The sequence below is a fragment of the Mytilus edulis genome, chromosome 7 (genome assembly GCF_963676685.1).
Source record: "Mytilus edulis chromosome 7, xbMytEdul2.2, whole genome shotgun sequence".
Taxonomy (NCBI): Eukaryota; Metazoa; Mollusca; class Bivalvia; order Mytilida; family Mytilidae; genus Mytilus; species Mytilus edulis.
The window spans coordinates 15,220,368-15,234,104 of NC_092350.1; the positions used below are offsets into that span (position 1 = coordinate 15,220,368).

Below are 13,737 nucleotides of genomic sequence, written 5' to 3' on the forward strand. Positions count from 1 at the left end.
CTGTTTCATTGTACCATGTGACTTTACTCATTTGAATAACTCTGACAAGCATTCAATTAAGTCATGTGATAACTGAGCTTTCTGTATAAATGATTTTGTATTTTTCATTGTTCTATGAGTCACATAAGTCCTAAGTAATATTTTCCACTGAACATTACTAGTATTACATTAAAAAAAACGTACTTTTTTTGCAAAATTCAGTTTAGAAACAAAATTTTGTGAAAGATATAAAACATATTTGTTAGTTATTTATGGAAAGTTTTATCTGCTTACTTTGATCAATTTGAGGAAAACCAAACACAAAATACTCACAACAAATTTATTATTAAGGCCACTCATAATCTTCAGTCTCATCTCCATCACTTAAATCATCATTCTCACTTTCGCTTTCAATTTCAGAGTCTGATTCAATATGAATGATTATTTTTTGAATTTCATCCTGTAAAGCATCCTTTTGCCAATATTTTGGTTCAATATTGTTTTTTACATGATTGCATGAATTGAACCATGTTGTACTATTTATCTGTTCAAATCCTTTTTGAATAAGGGATTTCACATCATTTTGTTTAAATGTAGAGTTTTCTTGACCAACAAATCCCTTTAAATTTCCCCAAATAAGTTTAATAGGGTTAAACTCGCAGTGATATGGTGGAGTCTTAGAACTTCATATCCTTTCTTTTTCAAAAATTCGTCAACTTTGTATACAGGGTCAATTTTTTTGGATTTAATAATCTCATATATCTTGGGTTTGGTTTTTTTCATGTAAAATTCAACACCAAGTTTATTTAAAAAGTCAACCATGTCACCTTTTCTGGAATTAGATGTGGGAGGTTTTGTAACCTCGACACGCACACTATGATATGACGCATTGTCCATTACTATTAGACTTTTTTTTGGCAAAGCTGGAACTAATTGGTTTTCTATCCATTGTTCAAAAATTTTGCTGTTCATCTCCGTGTGGTAATCTCGTCCGTCCGTACTGATACCCTTAAAAACTAAATCACATCCCTTTAAAAAAAAACTTTTCACACCCAGCATGCAAAACAACGAATCTTTGACCTTTACCTAGGGGTATTTTTCTGTTGTTTGCATCTTCTGAACTAGTCCATTGATGGGTTGTATGGTTGGTATCAACCCAAGTTTCATCCAAATAAATAACAGTATAACCTTCTTCACGCTTTTTCCTAATTGTCCTAAGATATTGTATGCATTGGTTAACACTGTCCTTTCTTTCAACTAAACCTTTTCTGTTTTTATCCACTCTCTTATATCTAAAGCCTAACTTATGCAGAGATTTCCATAATTTGTATTTTGATAAACTAATTTCATGATTTTTTTCCAAAAGTTGTTTTAATTTTTTTAATGTCACACATTCATTTTTCCTAAATAAATTATGCACAGTAGTTTTTATCAGATCTTTGTCAAACTGATCAATTTTGTCCTTTTTAGTTGACACACTTTTTGACTTTAAGATTTCTTCTGAACCAAGCATTTTTTGTTATAAAGCTTTCAGTAACTTTCAAACAGTCGGCAGTTCATTTTGTGGTATTATGCCATGAATGAAATGGAGCTCCCCGCTTAGACTCGGCAAGAAAATAGTTGAACACTTTCAGAATTATATCCTTTTTTTCTTTAGAAAATTTTGGAGGCATGTTAATTCCTTTCTTTATTCATAAGTAAGGGAGACAATGCATAATTTAAAAACAATATTAAAAAAGGCCTCTTTTAATAATAAAAGTATTTTGGGTTATATGTTATCTAATTTTATTTTCATTTTTGAAAGTCATAATTTAGCTGTGTTTTTTTTCAAGAAAAAGGTAAATATCAGATATATTCTGTAAATAATTATTTGTAAAACTTTTTAGAGCCTCTCCATTATGTTACTACTGTCACCATGCTTAAAGCATGAAAAGCTTGCTTAATTTCTTTCAGAAGGTATAAATTTATAATCAAATTAAGGTTACAAAAAAAGTTTAGAAAGGAAAAAAAAAATAAAACATATGTTTATAACATTTTTTCCTCTAATAACATCTTTGTAGATAAATGCAAGTTCATTTATAAAATCATAAAAAAAACTTAGATGATGGTCATTTTTCATAACATGTATAGTGCCTTTAATATTGAAATGAGTAAAGTCACATGGTACAATGAAACAGGTTTAAAGCACATGTCTTATGTTTTTGTTTTGAATGGAAGGCTGTTACACTACTCATACTTACTCCATTGAGTATTTAATATTAAAAACAATAGAAGTAACATAGAGACCTAATGAGTAACGTTAACTTTTTTGATTTTTGGTTCAAAGTTATGTTATTCATAGTCAGAGTTCGTATATATCATACATTAACATACATGAAGAAAAAAATATTTATTTGTAAAAATGAACTTTTAAGATTCATTTTCTGAAGATTTATAGAAATCAAACGGACTATTAGCAGATTGCTATATAGATATGTTTCATCTTTAAACGATAATTTTGTTTGATATTCTGCCAATTTGAGTATATATTTATATATTTAGGCATTTTAAAACTGTACTGTTAGTAGTCAACAGAACATTTCAATAAATATGAATATATAACACCACTTCTACGTACACTAATGAGTATACCACTGTTAATATGTGTAATGAAAGATAAGTAGAAAAAAGTATTATAATTTTATTAATCCAAAGTCTTTTTTGGGTTAAGCTTTAAAATTCTATTTTTATTCATCCAAATCCAGGCTTTTGTCCTGATGCCTCAGCTTCCATATGCTGCAAAGAATAACAATATCAATATTTTTCAATAAAAAATATACTTTATTTATAATACATATACATTTCTAATATTAAATAATAGAATCTCAACAATAAAATAACTGTGATGCATGCATATCAACAGTTATTCCTCAATTGCACGAAATTTACAAATCAATTTAATATTGCGAGTGACAAACCTATATAGTAACAATAATTTGTTTGAAAAAAAATATTTTATGGTTTGCATTTGAAAACTTAACTTATAACAAAACATGAACTTCTAATAACTTACATCAACTAAGTAGATCAAAAACTGATGTGTGTCTCTTGGAGAAGAAATATCTGAAATAGAAATACTAAATGTTTAAAATACATTAACCATTTAAAGTCACATGAAACCTCAAATAAAAAAAAATGCATATGATTTTTATAACTAAATGGATACTTTTCATTATTAAACTTATGTACACATACTTTTTTTCTGAAGAAAACTCTTTAATTTGTTCACATTAAAGCAATTCACCGACATATTTTCCGAATATGCAAGTGATCTTAGCATGACCCGTCTAGTAAAAATCCGGTGATTGAAATACGCATGAATCTGTCAATAAAATAAACAATTATCTGATTGTATATGTTAATCACGTACTCAATATCCATGCTTTTTGTTGATTGTTAACTATAAGGTAACAATCGGTAAACTTCGGCTTTAAACACGACAATAACTGAACTGCCTTATTTGTTATCTCATTACAGACAGAGAGAAATAAAATTAACGATTATACGATATCTTAATGTAAAAAATGATAAAATCGTGCACAGAAGACTAAGTTTATGATATATACATGCATTGGTTTAAGAATTGGATAAACATTATTTGTCACCAGTCACTCGTTTCATATGACTTTAATCATTTGATTTAAATACTGTATTTATCTCTATACATATAATAGAAATAATTCATATAGATTATATATCTTGCAAATAATAACGTCATTATAGATATGAGCAAAGTAAACGCGAGGGAATGTATAAACACCTAAGATGGACGTCATATCCCTCAAAGAAGGGAAAATTGGCTATAGGAAAAGTTAAATCGTTCTATTTGTCGTATTTTTGTAAAAGGTTTCACGTGGAAACCTCAAATATGAAAAGAGTTATATTGTTTTATTTGTAGGATGTTCCCTAGGGTAAAATTCGGAAGTATATAAAGTGGGTAGTTTTTGATAACATCAAAGTAACGGTAAGAGTTGTTGAATTTATCAAGTAATTGAATTATGACGGATTATACTGAGTTTTAAACAACAGAACACGTTTGCTTTTCACGGGGTTCGATTTGAAAAGCTGTATTGCCGAAACCAACAAAGATGTTGTTAAGAAGAAAACGTTCGTCTTTAATTATCATATCAATTTTCCAGTTATTAGAAATAAGAAGCTTCCCGTCAGCATATTTTTTTGTCACCTTTACCTATAGAAATTTAACTAGAGGCTCTGAAGAGCCTGTATCGCTCACTTGACCCTACTTGGGTTTTTGAAATCATATAAAAATAGATAAAATTTGATTTCAAAGTAACAACACTTGGCCAGCACTTCATAAGGAAAGGACTGTGCATGCTATGGTTGATTTCATTCAATTCCTTGGTTCTCTAGAAGACTTTGTATGCATTTCCCATAGCATCCTATGTTAAACTAAGGCCCCCGCTGGCTGATGGATCAGCTACATAGTAACAACACTTGGTCAGCACCTCATAGGGAACATTTTTGCCATGTTTGGTTTCATTCCATTCAGTGGATCTCTAGAAGAAGTCATTTGCATGCATTTCCCGTAGGGTCCTATGTTAAACTAAGTCCCCCGCTGGCGGCCATCTTGGATGATGGATGGGCTACAAAGTAACAACACTTGGTCAGCACCTCATAAGGAACATTAATGCCATGTTTGGTTTCATTCCATTAAGTGGTTCTCTAGAAGAAGTTCAAAATGTAAAAGGTAACGACGACGACGGACGACAGACGACGGACGAAGACGACGGACGACAGACGACGGACGCCAAGTAATGAGAAAAGCTCACTTGGCCCTTCGAGCCAGGTGAGCTAAAAAATCAACAAACGTATACGACTTCATATTCTCTATATGCTGTCATCCAGCATCAAATGTGGCGAAAAGTCATTTAAGATAGTTATTGTTTGATACAATGTCGTCTGATCTTATTACTAGCATAACATATTCTTTTGAATAAAAATTACTTACGTTCTACCAAAGATAGAACTTTACTGTATCCAATTTTATGAATAAATTCTGTGACGTTGTGATGTTGAGAAGCAACAAATAAGTCAACAATCAACTGCTTGTCCTGCTGATTCATAGTAGTATACAAATGCGTGTGCATAAGATTATTGACCTGTGTCTGGAGATCGCGTAACTGAAAATAAAATAAGATATATATAGAGATCAACAAACAGTGTTATTTTGAAAACAAATAAAAAAATAGGTAATATCACAAAAATACTGAACTCCGATGAAAATTCAAAACGGAAAGTCCCAATCAAATGTAGACATTGATGGATTGAACCTGTTTTTTATAGCAAAAGCACCATATCAAATTCGAGGTATATAAGAGATTTCCAATAAAATGACATACGTACCTCACTCGACGTACGCACGTAACGGGACCGGTTATTGCTAACCAACTAATTTTGTTAAATGCGACTCTCAAATTTTAACTAAGTATTCCTTAACTACATGTATTAAACCCATTCATAATTTATTTTTTTAATATCAAGTGTTTCTTAAATGATGAAAAACGAGAGAAATCATGATTTTTATATATCACGTGATTCCCGCATAATCTTCACTGTCATAAGACCACGTATATATACGTATCTTTACCTATCATTCGATTCATAGGAGTTGTCTTTCATGTTTTTGACCATGACTTTGTTTGTCCGATATACTTTGCAAAATTTAATGAACCTATTATCACCGTGTATCATCAGTACACCGGATATAGGTACTAACCAAGCGGGCATGATCGATTTTGACCTTTCATGATAACAAAAATCTTTCTTTTGCTTTATCAATATTCAATGTACATTTCTAAACATTTGAAATTCCTGCTCCCAAATAATTTTCGCATCGATTTTTTCCTATTTATAAAACAACTTTGATATTCTAATAAAAACAATTAACTTGTAAATGCGCAAATAGTTTTGAATGTCAACACCAACTTTAAATTTCGATACAGTTGTTGACATTTTCATGTTTTATCCGAAAGAAACCTAATACAGGGCAAAAGTAATAGTTACCAGTCATAAACCTACCTGTGATTACTCATTCCTTGAAACATTTTGGGTTACAAACGAGTATAAAAATAAAGTTTTTTGTGCACGGTGTTTAACAACTTAACTATGCATCGTACATAAGGTTTATGTGGTCAGCTAAACATCGTACACAACGTTTCTTTAGGGATAACATATCGAAAAATAACATGTGTATGAAAGATTTCAATGCCAATTATTGAAACAGCTATACTTATTACACACACACATTGACCTCGATCAGAACAAGATTTGAAATGACTATAGAATAATATCGGATGAGACGAGTGCCAACTTCTTATACAAGTATTTGCACATGCTTTTAGTAATCCCTCTTGTTTTGGGGAAATAATGAGACATTTCTAATCATCAACCTCCGACCAAATCATTTCTTAAAACATCATTTATGTTTAGATTGAAGTACACATTGATATTATGTGAACAAAACAAAGATTTTTCGTTACCGTGTAAGATCAAAATCGCTCACGTCCGCTTGGTTAGTACCTATATCCGCTGTACGATGATACACGGTGATTATTATTTAATATTTTTATTGCTTCTGTTTGTCGTTATCAGATTGGTGTCCCTGTTCGTTTTTTCAATGTTTAATAATATTTAATTTTCGTGGGTATCTATTATTAAATATGGTGGGTTTTTTTTTAACAATTTCCAAAAAAATGAACTCAAAGTGTTAATCAGAATGTGTCTGTTAAAGTTGATAACTTGGATTCCATCCTACATTATTAAGCATTATTTCAAACGTTCTCCTCTATTGCAGTTATATAATCTCCCTAATTTACAATCTCCGAATTTTTTTAACTGGAAAAACGTACGACAACGGGATGTGTATATTTAAAAAAAAATTAAACAGGTCTTGTACTTCTTTAAATTCAATGAGTTGACATGCACTTTTCTTTCAAATGAAAGTTAACGAACATTAAAAATTAGAATTTTGTAATTGATAATAATGTGTGTAAATAAGTGTGTACATCAATTCATTATTTATATATATATTGTAATTTGAAAGGTGTACTTGATTAGCAATAGTTATCAAAGGTACAAGGATTATAATTTAGTACGCCAGATGTGCGTAAAAGTTTAAAAAAAAAATAGTCGAGTACACTTTTTACATTCGGGTGGTTGGAATCTACTGTAAACGTTAAAACTTGTGAAATAAAACAAAAGACAACCTTCTCGCTTCGGAATTCATTAATTTGATATTTTTATGCTAGATTTCGTCTTGGTCGTTTTTAAAATTCATAATTTGAGAAGAACTAAAATATGGGTCAAGTGAAATGACAAGTAATAATGGATTATTTGATTACATGTTGCTAACTTACTTATTCCATTATAATATTTGTATCGATAAAATCTTTCAAAATTTGATAACAAATTAAAGTATTCAAAGATTAAAAAATTATTTGGTTAAATTTTACATAAAGTATATTCTAGCAAAAAATGCGTGTTCAAAGAGCAAAACATTCATGTAGTGTATTCTCCCCTCCGTCATGCTTCAATGCAATAGGACGAAATACATTGAGTTATGTCGGTTATGTCGAATAAAGTCATTTTATTGGAAATCTCTAATAAAAAGACATAGTTTACAAAGTTATGCTTTTAAAATAAACTTATCATAGATACCAGTATTGATAATTTTTACGCCAGACATTACAGTATATGAAGAAGTTGACATTGATTCCCACACACCGTGTCATTCGAAGGAGTACATGTATATCATTGAATTTCCCTCTCCGCATAGAACATCCGTATTTGTTTGCTAACAAGTTGCTATTTAATAAGTTAAAAGAGTTGATTTATATTAAAAATCTAGTCGTGAACGGTATGGAGACGACCGGTTTGTGGCTTGGGAAAAGTAATGAACTGTACATGTTTTGCTTGCAACAACAAATGTATTGACCCTATCAACGTTAGCTATCGACAGACACTAGGCGTTCAAACCTTGCTTGTGTATCTAATATGTTGAAGGCGTTATCGGCATCTTACATTTATCGTGCTTGTAAAAACAATCTTATATACAATTATAATCTGTCGTGGGCCTTTAGTTGGTGATGTAAGTAATCTCTACATACACATATCAATTGATACAATAAACGTGTGTTTGCATAAAAATGTGAAGGAGTTTGTTCACATCTTGGAAATTATATTTAAGATTAGCAATATAACGGGAACATATAGTGCTGTCAATGCTTATTCTCCTTACATAACTATTAAATTTAACAATAGGGTTTGAAGAAACCAAGGATGCGGAAATATAGACGATTCAGATAACACAGATGAAATGCAAAAAAACAAAAACAAACCCGGCCGAATTAAGTACAAAGTGACGTATTTACCTTAATAACAACACTGTCATCTGAATGATGAACTGCGATAACTGTCTCCTGATTTAATTCCTAAAAAAATAAGAATGTCAAAATTATGTGTATTTACTGTCCAATGACTCGGTGAAGATTATAGGTACTGTGAATAGAATGTAGAGTGTGCAACACGAACTCCACCAAAACAATGGGCGAGTAGGTTATTCAAATCCTGAAGAATAATCAGATAATGTTCTACATGTCGCACGTGCACCAGTTGTGTTGCTGATGAAAGGTTAAACATAGCAATAAGTCTAATGATAATTCCGGGGAATTGTATTTGAAAGTTTTATTTCTACACCCGTTCATGAAGCATGATCGATGTCGAAAACTTGCACATAATACTTTTAACGCCGAATCAATTTCCTGTAAAATTTCTGTTCATTAAATGGTCAAATCATATGAGTTTTTCTTAGATTAACCGCATGTCTTGAAAACATAATTGATATTGAATGCATGGTGTTTTGAAAAGTACCTCTGATTAGCATTAATATAGCGGTTACTTATTCGTAATGTTAACTGAGATTTGTGTAATGACTTTCAAATGGAATAAACCCTTGAAAAAATATGAGTCATAAGGACTTTTCATGATCTACATTCATCTAACGCGCTCAAATCTTAACCAAGTGAATAAACAAATAGCCAAATTCGTGAAAGATTAAATTGCATGAAGGAATTTTAATTTTAGTTTCTTAATAATGTTTTAATTAAATAACGGGGAATCTTAAACATGTTGCTTTTTAACTAGAGTAATTTTCATCAGGAACGCTTTAACCTCAACACTTGAAAGCCAGGGATGCATCAATACACTCATCTTTATGAACATATAACCAATTGGTTTATACCCATGTAAAATTTTAGAAGGAAAGGAGGAAATAACACAAACCAACTGCTGACTAAGATCACGAAAGTTCCTTTGTTAATAATGAAAGTATATTATGGTGTTACCACTCTAACAGTTAACGACTGTATCTAATTATTGATAGTCTCAAAAACTTCCTTTTTGGTGTATAATATAATTAGAAAGTTTTAACGTGACATTAGGATAGTATACAATCGTATATTCTAGCATGAAAATCAGCTATCTTAAACGTCAGCAGTGCATAGTATTACATGTTATGCATGTATTAATATCTATATTAACCTGTATCAGATAATGTTCCAAAAGTTTTGCCTCCCCTTGATCTATCTTCGTTACATCTGAAATATAAAATTGTTTGCAGTAATATATATCAACCTTTCGGTTTCAATATATGAGCTCATATACATTGGAAACTAGACAATATTATGTCTTTCCGTGTTTAAATTACCTTCTTAAAGCGCTAAGTTAAAACTGTCTTATAAACTCCTTTCTATAAACTCAGTACATTGATTTTCTGAAAATAAATTTTCTTTTCTATTGCCGTAATATATAAAATAATAAAATTTGGAAATTCATCATTTGGGTATACTTTCTTCAAAGCAGTATCGAAATAAGCATAAAACCGTCGTTTGTTGATTTTTTTTTTTATACACATGTACAAGTCTAATCGAAAGGAATTCATACACATATTAGAGAGTAATGCTTTTTTTTTTAAACCATTCTTAAAAACCAAAGTTGTGTTAAAAACTATATACAGATACGTGACATAATATTGTTTTGTAACTTTACCAGACAATAGATTACCATTTTGTTTTGTATCGTTATGCAAATCATTCTTAATTTGGCGATATTTCGGATTTAATAAATTTCTACTGGTTGAACTCCATACGAATATATATATAAAACAATATGTGTACCAGTTATAACACCAGATATGCAACAATTACAACATTATATAATAGGTGTATAAATGTATAGAATGTTCGTAAAAGGCGACGGAAATTATTATTTGCCTTCATCTAATTTTTAAACGGCATTCAATCCTTCACTTATGTGAATAGTTTTCATGTTAACGTATAATGTTTTTATAATAGATGTGGTTTCAATTGCACATTATCTATAAACTATTTCAACTTATCTGTAATGCAGTTTTATTGTAAATCTTTTTATTTATATTTTGTTATTCCACTGGTCGAGATTAAACGGTAGATGGTATAATTTTACAAAAAAAAACTAGATTAGAATATTGTATATCCTATTAATGATTCGGATTTGGTTTTTTGTGTCTGTTGAAGTTGCTGTTTCATTGACACGTATCCAAACTTGTTTTTGTATTAATATCTTATTACATACGATCAAGAAACTGAGCAATTCGAGCGAACCCAACTCTGTCAATTAAATGTGTGACTTGGTCAACCTCTGCTGCAGCCAATAACTCTACCAGTAGCACCCTCTCTGATGACGGCAGGGCATTGTAGATATGAGATTTGTGCATTGCCTCTAAAATTTTAAGTAGATGATCGGTCGAGACTGGCACTGTAGTTTTCGGCGTTTGTGCAAAAGTGCACATTGCGCATGTCAAAACAATTAGTGCTGTTATCCTGGAAAATAAGCATGAATCGGGATTTTATTCAAGTTTCTAAACGACAATAACTGTTTAATATCGGTTAATTACAAATTCGAGTAAAATTGTCTTATAAAACTTTAATGTGATGGACGAAATATGAATTTCCAGATAAAAAAAAACCCCAACTGAATGGGTATCTATATTTTGAAAAGTTATTTACAATTAGAATGTTCTCTTCATATGTCTATCATAAACGATATATTCAAATGAGAAAAAGATTAAAAATAGTTCAAATGATCAACACTACAATATATCTTTCTAACAAAGCAGTTGCTAAAAAAATGAAAATTCTCTAAAGAACAATGCTGTTATAATTTAACAGAAGAGAAATAAGGTTTATATATTTTTTTTATATGTATAAGATTAACATATCAAGCAATAACTGAAAGTTTTAAATCATTAGAACAAAAGACAAAACAGTCATGTATTTTTTTGTTAAACAAAAGATAGTAGGAACAAGTAGTTTTGACCATGCTTAGCAATCATACCACATCTTTTTTTTATATTAGCTATATCCTAAAAATTTCATTGAGAAAAATAGAATAGAGAATGGGAACGGGGATCGTGTCTATTAGACAATGACCGGACCAAAAAGAACATTACAATGTAAACTCATTGGTCCCATTTGATATCAACTACTTACTTGGCGATGAGCGAAATCTATATAGGGAACACAAAAGTTTTTTTGAAAAATATTTGAAATCTTAGTATTTGCAACAATTTTTTGACACTCTAATTGCTATTATTTACACTATTTTCGTAGACCTTATTTGAAAAGAAAATTATAAGGTTTTTCATTGTAACAAGTGAAATAGTAAGTAGAATCGACAGTTTAGAAGTGGAAACCAGTCTTGAAGTTGAAATAAATCTTTATTTGAAAATGCATAGTTAAAACAGCTCAATCACTGAACCATTTTGAATATTTGTATGTTAAATGTGTTTTCTTTGCCTCTATAAAAAGATAAAGGTAAACAATTATATGCAATACAGATAATGGAAAAGGTGAACAGAAAAGTAGTGATGGGACAGGTCAACGGGAAAGTATTAACCAATCAAAATACGTCAAATGAAAAATAACTCATGTGTTACCTTCACTTGACTGTTAAATGCTTTTCAAATTGGGTAACATGTGAAATATCAATTTGTTCATACAAACTATTTGTTATCTTTTCCCACAATTTGTGTTTTTTTTTTATATTATTTTTATATCCTTTTCTATTTGTTTGCTGCTCGTGTTGATGTCAAATAGTTATCAAAAGTACCAGGATTATAATTTTATACGCCCGACGCGCGTTTCGTCTACATAAGACTCATCAGTGACGCTCAGATCAAAAGTGTTTTTTAAAGTTTAACTTCTAACTTCTGGGTTCATGCATAATGTAAAAAATGTTGTTTAGTAATATTTATCGTTTGTACTGATATCATTGCCTCTTACATATCTTGTATTATCCTGGACTATTTTTACATAAGTTTCCTTGACCTAATTTAGATGTACTTCTATTTATATAATAAGGTTATCTCCTTGATCTCAATCAGAATGTCACTTTCAATTATATTGGCCAATCTTTAACACACTTCGTCAATGTGAAATTTAATTTGGAAACGAGGAATGTGTCAAAGAAGCTCGACCAAAGGCAGATAATGGCCTAAGGCCACCAATGGGTCTTCAACACATCGACAAACAAAATCATGCAACAGTAGGCGGGATTCAGCAAGCCCAGAAGCAATCATGTATAATATAGCAGTGAAATTAGATGTTATTCTACACTAAAAAAAGAAAATTTACGAAAATTTACGAAACATACATGACTTAATGTTGAAGCCGTATAGGTTGTTAATGTCTCTGTCATTTGGTTTCTTGTAAGAGTGACCTCATCTGCAATCATATCATACCATCTTGTTTTGTTATATAACAAACGCCATAGGTTCCTGACTTGGAACATACACAAATATGCGACGATGTTTAAACTGTTTTGTGAGATTTCAAGTCTCCACTAGCCAAAATGGAATACTCAACCGCTTATCAATACGCTCAATACAAGTCAGTATTAATGAGGTCTGAGTCCGATGTTAGAAAAGGTAAAGGAAAAAACTGGTCAAAATGACAATAATCAATATAAATGAACAAAGGACTTCTAACAGTTACTGTCATGCTATCTCCAGACTTCAATTAAATTGCTTTAAAGATTATGTATTCATCATAAGACAACCAACCACAATTCCTCCTGTTAGAGGTTTCAAAAATATAATAATGAAATATAGCCCGTATCATGCCAACAACTGGTTTTACTTTAAATGTCTAAATCTGCAGTCATTTTGAGTAACGACATATAGTCATATAAATATTTCAATTTATTTCTCGTTTCATACTATTTTGTCAAATATTAGAGTATGTGACATTTTATTTATGAGATAATAGAAGAGAGAATACTTACTTCATGATTGTGCCTCCTGATAGAAGTAAGTTAACCTAAATATTTGCTTATCCTCTGACGATAAGACGATTTCATGACAATAGGCAATACTGACAATATCTGTCCGTCCGATAAATAACTGATAACTAACTTACCAAAGATAGAAAATGAAAATGGAGGTCATTTGCATGTAAATGACTGAATGCATTGTCATGAGTTACATTTTTAAATAAAAATTTTTGAAGATAAGGGTCACCGATTTTGTCGAACCAAGTTCTTTTTCGATGATGTTTTCTTCTGCTTCCAATGCTTCCAAAGATTAACATTATTAATATAAAAATAAAATTGAGAATAGAATTATTCAGATATAATTCAGACTTTTTATTTTTTATTCCATGATCA

General features: G+C 30.5%; 1 protein-coding gene across 1 annotated transcript; it reads right to left on the minus strand.

Annotated features, from left to right (window-relative positions):
- Positions 1–2,646: 2,646 nt before the first annotated feature.
- Positions 2,647–13,458, minus strand: LOC139482783 (uncharacterized). Its single transcript, XM_071266843.1, has 7 exons — positions 13,357–13,458; positions 10,648–10,895; positions 9,577–9,632; positions 8,409–8,468; positions 4,988–5,159; positions 3,032–3,081; positions 2,647–2,754 (listed from the first exon to the last, which is right to left on the minus strand). The coding sequence occupies exons 1-7, from the start codon at positions 13,359–13,361 to the stop codon at positions 2,710–2,712; spliced, it is 636 nt and encodes a 211-aa protein (XP_071122944.1). The 5' UTR covers positions 13,362–13,458; the 3' UTR covers positions 2,647–2,709.
- Positions 13,459–13,737: the final 279 nt, after the last annotated feature.

Bases quoted from the DNA above. Each gene is read 5' to 3' on its own strand.
- LOC139482783 (XM_071266843.1), bottom strand. The intron at 8,469-9,576 runs GTTAATATAGAT...TTATTTTTTTAG, and splicing joins TGGAACATTATCTGATACAG to GAATTAAATCAGGAGACAGT. The intron at 2,755-3,031 runs GTAAGTTATTAG...TATTCTTTGCAG, and splicing joins TTTTGATCTACTTAGTTGAT to CATATGGAAGCTGAGGCATC.